This window comes from Microtus oregoni, unplaced genomic scaffold (assembly GCF_018167655.1).
Source record: "Microtus oregoni isolate MIOR12 unplaced genomic scaffold, Mior012 000038F_ref0000394, whole genome shotgun sequence".
Lineage (NCBI taxonomy): Eukaryota > Metazoa > Chordata > Mammalia > Rodentia > Cricetidae > Microtus > Microtus oregoni.
In genome coordinates this window covers 18,639,141-18,652,500 of record NW_024543097.1, presented here as the reverse complement: position 1 = coordinate 18,652,500, position 13,360 = coordinate 18,639,141, and the positions used below count along the sequence as shown (strand labels likewise).

The window sequence follows — 13,360 nt, the reverse complement described above, 5'->3', positions numbered from 1 at the left end:
ACATCATGATGTTTTGGTATGCCCACACACACACATGCACAAGCATGCATGCACGCACACACACCATTAAGCATTTTATATGCCACCTTCCTTCTTAATCTCATTATTTTTGATAGTTCTTGTAATTCAACAACAGACAACTATGGTAAGTTACCAGAAACTACACTATACACAGCAGAATATTTTCCCAGAGACCAGACAATTGCAGTGCCAGAAAATCTGAGCCATATTATCTATTTGGAAACCTATTTTGGTCACCGCATTCTCTAGTCTTCTCAGTAAAGCCAGTCTGGGGAATTCTTCCTGCCTGCACAATAAAATGATATTATCCAATCAGGATCAAATCATAGCTTTCAACAGTAGAGTGTGAATGGTACCTTTGGTTTCCCAAAACAAAAATTACTGGTTTTATGTCAACAGCTTCCACATGTAATAGTATACAGCTGGTTTTGTTTGTCCCATAATAATTTAAACAAGCAGTTGGCTTTATTAGCCTCCTTTTCCATAGAAACTATTGCATCTCATTTTTTTTAAAGGGACAAAAATAAAAACAAAGACTATTGTTCCTTACAGTAATGACTGTTACTGAACCACTGTCTGTATAAGAACTCATGCTTTAAAATATTTAGTGATAGAATATCACCGCAGTTCCTAAGCAATAAAGTACTCACCCTGTATTTCTAGGATACCATTTTTAGGGAAAAAAATGCTTTCATATATAGTTCCCCATAGCCACAGTAGAAAGACATCAGCAGTATCTTATCTCTCGTGGCTCAGAGCTGGCTGATAAACCAAAACAGATAGTACTGGAAAATGTTGCTATCTAGATTGCTGTTATTTCTCCCTTTTGCACATCCGAGCCTTATGCTAAGAGTTGGAATTTGCAGAACTTTGCAGACAGTCCCCCGGCACCAAGCTCTGATATAGTCTTCTTCCCCCAGAGTGGAAATGGGCTTTCATTTCATGATGCATAGAAGATTTTGAGGGGGTGGTGCTGGCAGTCTGGAAGGAGGGACGGAAGCGTCTCTCCCAGGACTGTGTGCTCAGATGAAAAGACTGTTAGGGTGAGCAGGAAGGTACTATATTTGTGTCTTGCAAAGGTATTAGAATCATTGGTTTGAGTTATGAATATGTATTCAAATAACTTTACTTTGCAGGAACAAAATGGTGACAATAGAATGGCTGTGGGTCTTTTCTGATTCTGTCTTTTATCACCAAGCTTTTTATGAAACATTTGCAGGCGATATTGGAAATTTAGGGAACTTGGACTAAAGCTTCTTATTAAATTTTTATGTGGCTTTGATTTCCTTATGGCTTCCATTGATCAGAAAAACGATTGAAGTTGTGTTTTAGAACTGATAATATTTTTCAAATGTAAGAGGCATCTGAAAATACCCTTTTAATTGGTCTTTTTCTTTTTTTTTTTTTAAATTTATTTATTTATTAAGGATTTCTGCCTCGTCCCCACAACCGCTTCCCATTTCCCTCCCCCTCCCCTGATCAAGTCCCCCCCCCCCATCATCTGCTCGAAGAGCAATCAGGGTTCCCTGACCTGTGGGAAGCCCAAGGACTGCCCACCTCTATCCAGGTCTCGTAAGGTGAGCATTCAAACTGCCTAGGCTCCCACAAAGCCAGTACGTGCAGTAGGATCAAAAACCCACTGCAATTGTTCTTGAATTCTCAGTATTCCTCATTGTCCGCTATGTTCAGCTAGCCTTAGCGATCAGGGAAATGCAAATCAAGACAACTTTAAGATACCACCTTACACCTGGTCTTTTTCTTATTAATCTGATTTGTTTTTATTTCGAGACATGGTCTCGCTATATAAACTTTGCTCTTCTGGAGTTTACTACATAGACCAGGATGGCCCTAAAGTCAGAGGTCTGCCTGCCTCCGTCTCCTGACTGCTGAGATTAAAGGCATGCACAACCGCACCTAGCTTACTTTTCCATATTGTAAAGAAGAATGCTTTAGTAAACTAGATATGAATTTTATTTTATCAAGCCTAGATAATTGCTTTTCCTGCAATCAAGCTGTTCATCTTCCTTAGTTTCATTTTTTCCATCTTAAAGAACATTCTGTCCTTAACCTGCCTGATGGTGTTATCTTGGTAAACCGCTGAGATGGAGAAGTCTCAAATGATGCAGTAGGCCAATAGATGCTTCTCCTTTACAAAGTGTCATAAGCTAAATTATCACAGAGCCCATAAAATATTTGAAGTTTTCATTTCCTTTATATATATGTATATGTAATGCTCATGTGTATCGTGTGGTTATGTGTGTGCTAGACTGAACTTGTCAAAGTTAGAGCAATATTTGACAGTTAACTCTCTCGTCTCCATTAGGTGGTTCCTGGGGAGTGAACTCACGTTGTCGGGATTGACAGCGAACCCCTTTCCCTACTGAACCACCACTTTTACCCTAATTATTTGAAATATGGTTAGTAATTGTTCGACAGTAAAAGCTGTAATTTCAAGATATTGTTTACCAACAGTATTTTTAGTGTTTATCATTTTAAAAAAGCATAATTGGCTTTGTTGGCAATACCAGTGATATAATTTATTACATCACAGAGATGATGTTTTTCATTCATTTGTTCATATATTGTGAGAAAGGATCTTGCTATGCTATTCATTCTGGCTATCCCAGAAGTCACTCACTAGGGCCAGAATGGCCTCACGCTCTTGGCAGTCTTCTCCTCCGCAGCATCATGATTGCAGGATAGCAAGCATGCGCCACCACACCTCTTTCCTTCTTTAATCAAGTGCGTTCTTTTCTTGACGTCATCGCCTTCAGCAGTGAGCTGTCTCATCAAAAGTTTCTTCCTCTGCATTTCTCACAGTACATGAAGACCCATAACACTAACTTTCCAGATGGATTATTTTTTTTTAATTTTTTTTTCTTTTTTAAATATTTATTTATTTATTATGTATACAGTATACAATATTCTGTCTGTGTGTATGTCTGCAGACCAGAAGAGGGCAGAAGACCTCATTACAAATGGTTATGAGCCACCATGTGGTTGCCGGGAATTGAACTCTCGACCTTTAGAAGAGCAGGCAATGCTCTTAACCACTGAGCCATCTCTCCAGCCCCAAGATGGATTATTTCTTACAGCTGGGATTTCAGCTTAAAGTATATGCCTTATTGGTGACAAACTCTAAAATTAATGTGTTTCAGTAAAAAATTATAATCACCAACATAATCCTTCAAGAGTTTGACAAATACCATTTTCCAACCTATTTTCCAAAAAATTACATCTCAGGAATAAAAAAAGAAAACCACTATTCATCTACTTATGAAGAAATTTAATTTTATTCGAATATACAATTTAATCTTTATAGAAAGGAGAACCATGGGATTTTTAAAGGCTAGCCACAATCACAGATTTAAATAGATTGAAATTGAACCCAATGAAAATGACAAGAACTATACCCCATTATCTCCGATGTTCTGCAGGCATGAACTAGAAGACTTGTAATCCTATCCCAACATTAACTACCTTGGTGGCCTTAAATGGATGAGCACAGTGACTTTTCTCTTAAAAAATAAGGTGATGTGCAGTCTGCTAAGTCTTCTCACAATGCACTCATGAGAATAAAACAAACAGCATTGCAAAGAATATGTGCACTCATGTTCTGCCGACCTTGAGACCGCTGAAGATGTCCATGAGTCATCCTTTCCCATTCGTCTGTCCAGTTGCACTCTGAAAATGATGCATTCTCTATGCAGATTTTGGATTCTTCTTACCTTAGTTGTAAGTAACATATCATGGTAACAGTATATTCCAAAACAAAACATTCTGTTTTTTTTTTTTTTATTACAGGTCTTTCCCCCATCTTATTGAACTGTGTGGTTTTCAGAGCTTTCAGCTGAAGGCAAATTGTTGATCGGATATTCTGTATTTTTAAATGAGCTCAATTTTAAGGAAAAGACATATATTTTTCTCTTCATACAGAAATTACTCTTTATCCCAAAAAGGGGTTATAAGTAAGATGGCAAATCAGACTATGATGGTTCATGCTCGACACTGATGGATGCTGAACTCGTTATAGTCTTTGCTCTCCCAAAATAATTAAGATGCTTGTCTTGTCTCATTCCATTTTTCTCTTCCTTTTCTTCATTTGTCTCTCCTTCTACCCTTCTTCCCTCATTCTTTTATTTTCTTTCCTGTCTTTATCTTCTTTGCGATTGACTTTAGCAGCCTAGGAAATAAGCAGCTGAAATGTAAACATTTTCTTGGCAAAAGAAGTTATCATCTAAGAATGTAAATTCCTAAAAGAAAGACATTCTCAAGTTTTTCTAATTTTAAATTGAGCAGCGGGTAAGATGAATAAATCACACCATGAATCTGATATTAACAGTAGTTTTCTATATTTTGTATATTAATATCTATAAAAATCTTCATGCATTGCATTTTGGCATTTAGCTTTTATCAAGAGAATCGGGTTGCACAATTTGATGTGTCCCTTTAACTCAATACCTTTCCTATTTCAGCAGTAAGCTTGAACTGGATTACGGCAAAAGAGTAAAACACGAACAGTTTTTCCCGAATTTTAAAAGGAATTTTGGTTTCATTTGCATTTCATCCCAATCATTTGGGCTTTCAGTTATAAGTACATGCTCAACTTCTTTAACATGCTCTTGTTGCTATATTTGCTTTCGAATTGGTACTTGTCACATCGCTCTGGGTTATCTGTGATGTGTTAGATGAGCTGTGTTCCGATCGCAGCTACTGTACTCATGGGTTTCCAAGGCCTGATACAGGTTCAAGCGCGAAGAATAGATTTTATTCATTTGGGACTCTGCTTGGGGTAACTTAGCCACTGTGGATGAAATGAACCTTTCCAGGACAAAACTGGAGGCAACCTTTTAAGTTTGGGGTGTGCTGATGATTATAAAAAGGGTTTGCCTCTGGACCTCGGCCACCAGCGTTTGTTAATTGGCATAACTGGAAGGAAAATCAGGAGTTTTGTATCTTTATGACAGGCTGTCTTAGTGTGGGGGCAGAGTGAGGCACCGGGAGCTGAGCAATACTCCTTGAATGTCACAAGCCCATTAGAGACAGTAGACTACATCTTAAGAGGCAGAGGAAGGAAGCAGAATTGGAACCTTTGCAAAGTAACTGCTGTAATGGGCATCTAGGCACCTAGCCCTGTGTACTACCTTTAGGCTGTTACAGACAATAATTTTTGTTTGCAGAGTGAAGCAGGCCTCTTAAAATATGGTGGAGTCATTCTAGAGGTGCAGAGTTAAAGCTGTGAAACTTGTGTTGGTGGTTTGGCAAGTCTCTTGTGTGTATTTATATGTGGGGGTCAGAAACATGGTTTGAACTGAGAATATGAAGCTTTTGAAGGTTAAATCTGTCTTTGAGAAGAGGTCTCCAAAGAGCATGACTAGAATTTGATCAAAGGGACAGTCTTGTCTGTAGAACACCTTTCAGAGATTTTAAACCTTGAATTGCCTCAGTTTCCCGGTCTGTAAAGTGGGGGTAATCGTGCGTATGATATAGCAGTGCATTTGGAGGCTGAAAGGAGTCAATTATGAAAAACGGTGACACGTAGTAAGACCTCAATAAATGCTCATGATCTGCCTCCCTCAGTTTAAAGTGGAGTGATCATGTCTGTCTACCTTATTGCATTGTTTTAAACAGCACAGTAGTAGGAAAACACTTACTCGTGCTTGATACACAGGTATCAAAGCATAACTCTCGAAGTAACAGCAGGGATTATAGGAGTCACAGAAAATGTAGGTTCTAAATTTCAAAAATCACATGATGGTAAAAAAAAGAACACCAAGGTTACTGTTTTTAAGACAATAGTATTTTATAATATCAGTTTTGAACATTACAATAATATTTATAAATAATTTTAGCCATGATTGTTCATGGTTTTAAGATGCTTAGACACTGTTTTCTCTGTATGTATCACAAGATCTATGTACAAAGCTCCTTGTTCCCACATTTTTGTGGCTGTCTTGTGCAACTGGTAACATTTCACCACACATTTTCTAGCAGAGGTTTTAAGAAGTGAAACTATTTTATCAACTGAAAAAATGTCATAAAGAAAGGAGTAACAATGACCAAATCATATCTGTATAATTTTCCAAATTTTATGATACTTGTTTTATGTATTCCAACCTCTTTGTTTTCTAAGATATGGGTTAAAAATTAGGTTACATGCACGATTTTTAGCTGCTAACTGTACAGTTTGAGACACTCAGATGATCTGCATCCACGTTGCTGGGGTCTGTTGATTCTGGCACTTTGCAACAGTAATGTCTGAAGTATGAATTATTGACTGAGTGCAGCTATGTCCGTATCAACCATAACACACACTTCAGTGCATACAGATTTCCAGCTAGGTCTTCTTCATAGGCCTGCTGTTGTCTGGTTCAAGCTTTTATTACTCGATTTCTCGTTTCACTTCTTTCTTGTTTAGAAATAGGGTCTTGCTACGATATGCAGGCTGGTTTGAATTTCTGGGCTCAGTCCCCCTGGCGCGTTTCCAGAGTAGTTGGGACTATATGCATACACCGGCACACCTGGCTCACTGAAAAGTTTGATGCTACTGTAAACAATATTAAAAGAGGAGGAGTAATCATTTTGATAAAGGAACAATTACTGGGAAAGGAAGACTAATTTGAGATTATGTTGATTTCTTCAATGAATAACATGAAAATTTAAAGTAAGAGAATAACCATATGCAACATTCTATCTAAAACCAACTTTTGCTGTTAAGATGCGTGGTAATAAATGTTTGTGGCATATATAAGATGATATAGGAAATTACTTAATTTGATGAATAGCAAAGATGGTCAGAACTACCTCCGATGTAGTTCTGATTTCAACTCAGATGTGTCTTACGTATTTTTAGAAAAGTGTCTAATATGTTGCCTTTTAACTGTGACCATGCTAGAAGTATCACTCAGGATGATGACCCTTGAAAGTGGGCTTCAAAATTGTTTATGAAAGCACAGTATAAAGCATTTTAGTTTCTCTAAGGTACTCAGACTCAGCTTTTCTGTGAACGTATTGCCCAGTCTTCGCCAGGCATTCTCACCTTGCTGGAGCGAATGCTTCCCCTTCGGTCTTAGAAGCCATGCATTCCGTAGTAATCATTTCAATCTTCTTAGTCATTTAAAATGGATTTTGTTTATTTCTCTTTTTAACAGTCTGACACATACTTCTGCATGGCCATGCGTCTGCCTGTGGAGGAAGAAGCCTTCGTGAGTAAGTACTCTTTGGATAGTGGGGGACGGGAGAACAGCAATTTGAAATCAGTAAAAGGTTCTCTTTGGTGCTTATGAGTGTATTAATCTTCTCCTGTCAGTTTCCAAAATGCATTTATCATGCCTAATGCGAAAAGAAACTACAGGCAGCTGCTGGAGACAAGATCACAAACTGTATCCGGAGAGATTCACGAGCGGTGGTAGCGAAGGAGTAGCGTGAAGATGTCAATAGTCACCAGTGCTGTGTGGTCCCATTTGTACAGTATTGGCTTTCTGTCTGTAGCTGGATTCTCAGCTCCTCTGCACTTAACCAAACTGTTTACCTGATGGTCCGTGTCATAAATAGAGTACACTTAAAAACAACGTTGGGAAGTGTAATATTTTACTGATCTGACTGTAGGTGGACAAAATAGAAAGGAAAAGAAGAGAGGGCAGAGAGAAGAAAGAAGGGAGAGAGCGTGGAAGAGAAGATCAGAGATAGAGAAGGAGGGTCCATTCTCTTACTTACACTGTTAGCTAAGGAGACTCTTAAATGACAGTCCTTCCCAGATGTGCCTTTCTGTCACCTAGAAGTGACAAAGCACCATCTTCCCATATAGATGGTCTTAAGCATCCCTTATGTCAGACTTTTAATATTTAGGGAAAACAAATGATTTATTATTATTATTATTATTATTATTATTATTATTATTATTGCTCTTTTTTTCTTTTTGTTTTCTCCTTCTCTTTTCTGGCTTAAAATGTTGATGTTCGGACATTAATGGTAATGAGAGTTGTGCTTTGGTCCCATACAACTTATTTTCTCAAGGACTATCTGCAATGGCTGTTATGTGATTACTAAAATGTGGACAGTGTAGCCATGAGGCCGACTGAGAATGAATTTTCATGAGGTGCTTCCCGCAGGAATGTCCATTACAGACCTGCAAAGCCACATTTGCACATAGTTCTCTCTCTCTCTCTCTCTCTCTCTCTCTCTCTCTCTCTCTCTCTGCACTCTGGCTGTAATAACGACAGCAGAAAACAACCCTGCAACAACAGTCTCTGTACAGAATTGCTCAGTAGTTGCTCTCCGAGAAAAACATCATGACAGGCTGAACATTGCCTGAAGGGTTTTTGGTGTAGTAGTTGGACATTACCCAGAATAGGCTTAGGAAAGGCAGTGTTCCCCCAAGGCTAAACTGAGTAACTTTAAAAATAGAAAAACAACTTAAGGTCCTAATTATAGTTTTTTGAATAACCCCAAATGTAACTTAAAATATATTCATTCATATCCTCGTGTCGGCTGCCTAGGAGAGAAAAATATTTACCTATAAAATGGATTTTTTTTTTCTTCACCAGTATTACATTTGCTCTCTTTAAGTTTAGGGATGGTTTTCATTTCTTCCTTGTCACACTTGCTTTATGGAGACGGCCATCCCGCACACCTGTGTAAATACAGTTGACGTAAGTCACAGCAGTATTAAGGGTTTCACCTTAACAGTTAGTGCTTTGTGTTTGGAGGCTGTGAGAAGCCTGTGGTTTTCAGGGCTGGTCACTCTCAGACTATAAATATGCCCTGGAATGTGTTAGTGCTGTCATGATATTAATGTGCTTTCTTTCACATAATTTAAAATTGTGAAGCACAAGGAAGTATATTCATTCAAGCAACTGAGAACTCATGGGCAATCCATGAAGTTCTGTGCTGTAACCAGGCTACCACCATTTCTTTATTTTAGTAGCTATCTCTCTTCTAAGATTAAACTGCTTTCAGTTTCAAGGCCATCACCTCGTCTTCTAACATTTTTTTTTTTTAGCATTTCTTCCTTTTTTATTACTGGAAGGATCTCATGCATATAGATTTTTCTTACCTGTTGGAAATGATGATTTCTACCAAGGTGAGTCCAGCAGGTAGCCTGTCACCAACATTCATTAGCAGCCAGTTCAGAGTATAAAGTGGAAAGCCAACTCTTAACACCAACTGACCATTTTTACAAAGGCATATGTCATAGGAGGAGCTGGATGCCAACACTTCATGCTGACTGGTGATTAGATGTACCATCTGAGAGTCCCAGCGTAGTCACTGTGGCTGTGTGTTACTGGAGCTAACCCGTTCTAATGAGGTCTGATGACGGACGATCTCTGTACTTTCTTGTGTCTTGTTCCAGATTCTTAATCTCAGAATTTATCTCTTCTGATAAGTAAGACTTGATATAACTCATTGGCAACACTAGGTTGGATTTTCTTCTTTAGTTTTCTTTTTTTAAAATATGGGTTATAGCATATTTTGCTATTTGTTCTGTTTGCTCTTTCTCTTCTTAAGTTTCATGGCTCCTGGGAACAACACCCCCTCTATGCATGTGTGTGCACATAGCACCCCACACATGCATATACGCACTGTAATACAGAAAGAATTCTCAGTATTTGTGTTTCTGTGACTTACTTAACTCAGTTTTAAAAAGCACACTTTATTGAGAAATACTATGTCCTTCATCATGAAATTAATGTGAGTCTATGACGTAGTTTTAGACTCATTCTAAAATAATAGGTGTGAATTAAAATAGGTACTTACTCTAGTGATGACATGGAGTTTTATATTTGAACAAAATTAGACCTCTTTCTAAAACGTTGCTTTTGTTTATAAGAAGAAGTCAAAGACGTGCGTAGAGAGAGTTAGGGTAAATCTGCATTTGACCACTGACTGCGGTGCTGTCTGAGAGGCGTTTCACAGACACTCAGAGGAATCGGCTGTGACAGCTGCTCACTCAGCCAGGAAATTTGACTGTCATCCTTCATCCACTTTCTGCCCTTCATGTGGGTGACCAGTAAATAAATGTGTCTTTTCCTTAGTGAATGATGGCAGGTAACCATCAGGTTACCCATCAGATAACTCCGTGCAAATGAGGAAAACATTGCTCAACTTCGAAATAAACGAAATTAACGTAATGAATCATTGCTTCTCTTCTCCCTAGGCCCTTACATTGATTGTCACGCAACTCTTGTTCCAGAATTGCACTGTTGGAATAGAATATTTCCAGATGTGAGTTTTCTTAAACAGCATTTCCGCTGAGGTGAAAACTACAGAAATGGCCTGGTTTGGATGGTGCTGTACAAAAATCACCAGATACTGTGCCAGCAAACCCAAGGTCTAGCAAGCTGCAGTGCTTAGACACACATTTTGTGGCTTTAAGAACAGTACACTGGAAGAGTGTGTGCATACCTATGTCCTTATGACCTTCTGATTCCAAACAGGTGACTGGGTATCTCCTCCTCCCTTACTAGAATTTTATCCAACATAAAGTCCATAGCCTTCTGACGCGCAGGTGAATACTGAGAGCCTTCCAATGGGCACCATCAGGAGGTCTCCCAGCTTGTTGTTGGTGTTCTTTAGTGAAAGCTACCATTGAAAACACAAATAAAACAAAGGATGCAAACAGTCTCAAGTGAGAGGATAGAGCCTCACTTTTTCAGTTTTAATTATGAAGTGAACATTGTCGCTGAACCTTTTCTCAGGATATTTTTGAATGTCCTCAATCCTTTAGCTGCCAAAACAGCCATGTTTCTGACGTGACTATACCTGATAGCTCTTAGACTTCGCTCAGGTAGTAAGAAATATAAGACTGGAAGTAGGAACCAGTTGATTTTATTTTATAAATCTAACTGTAGGGAAGTCTTTAAATATAATAGTGTAGTCCACTTGGGGAAATTCCCAAGAGGAAAGTAGGCAAGTTTTGACCAGGGCCTGAAAAAATTGGCCTATTGGCATATATGCAGGGGTGAGGAATAACACAGGGGCCACCCAGAATGAGCACCAAAGAACTCACTGAACACAGTTATGAGAAGCGGTGTTCAAGTGGTTAAAAGTGAGTGGCAGCTAGACCGCTGCCTTCAAATGCCACCTTCACCATGTTCTGACTGCATGATGAGGGACAGGTTACCACACGGCTCTACTTAAGACTCATCTATTTGTGAGGAAAAACTTCGCTCATAGTGCCGAGGAGACAGTGGTTCCCAACCTTCCTGATGCTGCAACCATTAATACAGTCCCTCATGTTGCAGTGACCCCAACCATAAAGTTATTTTCATTTCTACCTCATAACTGCACTTTTGCCACTGTTGTGCATCATGATGTAAATAACTGATACGCAGGATACCTAACATTTGACCCCCACCAACTGGTCAAGACCCACAGGTTGAGAACCACTGCTTTATGAGAAGTAAGCATGTGTCTGGCAAGGGTACCACATGATGAATGTTGGCAAGTGTAACAGCTGGGGAGCTGGGCTGACTTTCAGAGTGCAGAGGGTGTGTACAGTGTTAGTGTGCTCAAGTCCGAGGTAGGAAATGGCCCAGTATTACGAATGTCCTTAAAAGGCTAGAACAGGAATATAGGTTTCGTTCTGTAGGAAGTAAATCTAGGACCACTAAAGCAATAACATACAAAAATAGAACTTGATGATGCTTATGCCATTTTCTGTCTTACAGCTTGGCTGATAAAATCTATTTGTTGATTCTTTTGTTCATTCTCCCGTTACCATTAAAGACCGTTTTGAATGGAAGTTTAATCCCTTCTTTATACTGGACTTGTTCATTCATCAGGATTATTGCAATTGCAGTTTATGTTCAATGTGTTTCTTGGTGAATTCTCCAACAGCAGCTGACAGCCCCCATAAACTACATTACGGATTTGTTATAAAGCGTACATCATTGTCCTTCTTGATAAGCATTAATGACAACTGTCTACTAAGCTTACTGTGTAAAAGTCTTCCATTGGAAAGTCCTTTAGTATAGGATTTGTAGCATTGCCCTATGTGATTGGGTAGCCGGCAGAAGACCTCTAAGGTACGCTTCAGGCCTCTCACACGCCATCAAAGAACTGTGGCACCGAGACTTTCACAGCTGTGGGTTTTTTTTTTTAACTGAAATTTTATGGGCATTAAGGTTCATCAGCTCCTATGTTTAAATTACTCTTCAGAACAAGCCCTCTTCAGTTCCCTGCAGCAGTTTTGAAGTGTAATCTTTATTTAGTCCGTGTGAAGAAATGCTTAAGGGAGTAATATTAAGAACTGGGGCATTTCTTTTCCAATAACACCTCATATTGCTCAGTTTCTTAGGCTGTATACTTCCCTAGTTCTGTTGAGCATGGCTTGAATCACTAGAATATTAATATAATAAATCATATGCTTACTTATTTTATTTTTGAGGGGGCAGACACTGTGATGCCTGGGTGGGGGTCAGAGGGCAGCTTCTGGAAGCTCTTTTTACCATATGGGTTCTAGGCACTTTTTACCATATGGGTTCTAGGCACCAAATGCAATTTGTCAGGCTTGGCAGAGAACGCCTTTGGCTGGTGACCAACGTCCGCTATCTCTGCTCTTTAACGTAGCTACAGATTCAATCCAAAGCCACTCCATGTGTGTTCTCGTACTGCTCCTGCAGAAACATGGCACCATCTAGGACGAAGCTGTAGGAGTGTCTTACTTGGGCAACTAGGAAAGCTCGGGTTTCATCTTTAGAACTTGTTTTACAATTTTATTCTCAGAGAACCCTTACTCTGTAAAGTTAAAAGACGAAAGCAATCTAAAATGAGCTAAGAGTAGTTAACCAAAACCTGAAAATGTATACACTGTTTTAGTCGACAACTAAAAGCGTGGCTGTAATTAGGATCACCTAAGATAGACAAACCTTCTACCCCAGGACTAAAACCCAAGCTTACATTATTTTAGCAAACTCCCTAGGTAATTCTGAGTTATAACCCAGGCTGAAAAGTATTGCTTAACAAAATTATTTGACAGCATCTAGTAATATCCGTAGTATACTAAAGCCAATTATTTATACCTAATCATCCCACTGGGAAGAAATAGACTTAAAAAAGAGGTATACCAATAGTTTTACACACACATGTGCACACACATACACACATACATACACTCGACTATGTCCGATAGGTAAATAAATATCTAAGGTTGGTCGTTTTCCTCAAATGCACAACCTTAGCAAAAAAAAAAAAAAAAGCTAATGTAGCCATTTCCATTTGGAACAGTGTTGCTTATATGTACATGGAAATCTTCCAGGTCCTTGCTTCCTCCTAGAGGCTGAGTGTGTTCTTCAGGGCATTTCCAAATCAGGAGTTCAATGTATCCAGTTTGACATGT

General features: G+C 38.9%; 1 protein-coding gene across 10 annotated transcripts in view; it reads left to right on the top strand.

Moving 5' to 3' along the window:
* The window catches only part of Pam (peptidylglycine alpha-amidating monooxygenase), a 296,395-nt gene that overhangs the window by 161,124 nt on the left and 121,911 nt on the right, over window positions 1-13,360 (top strand). For all 10 annotated transcript variants that reach the window (XM_041631786.1, XM_041631785.1, XM_041631783.1 and 7 more), the window contains exon 4: window positions 7,173-7,230. In XM_041631786.1, the coding sequence (XP_041487720.1) occupies window positions 7,173-7,230 (58 nt within the window). The remainder of the gene's footprint in view (window positions 1-7,172; window positions 7,231-13,360) is intronic.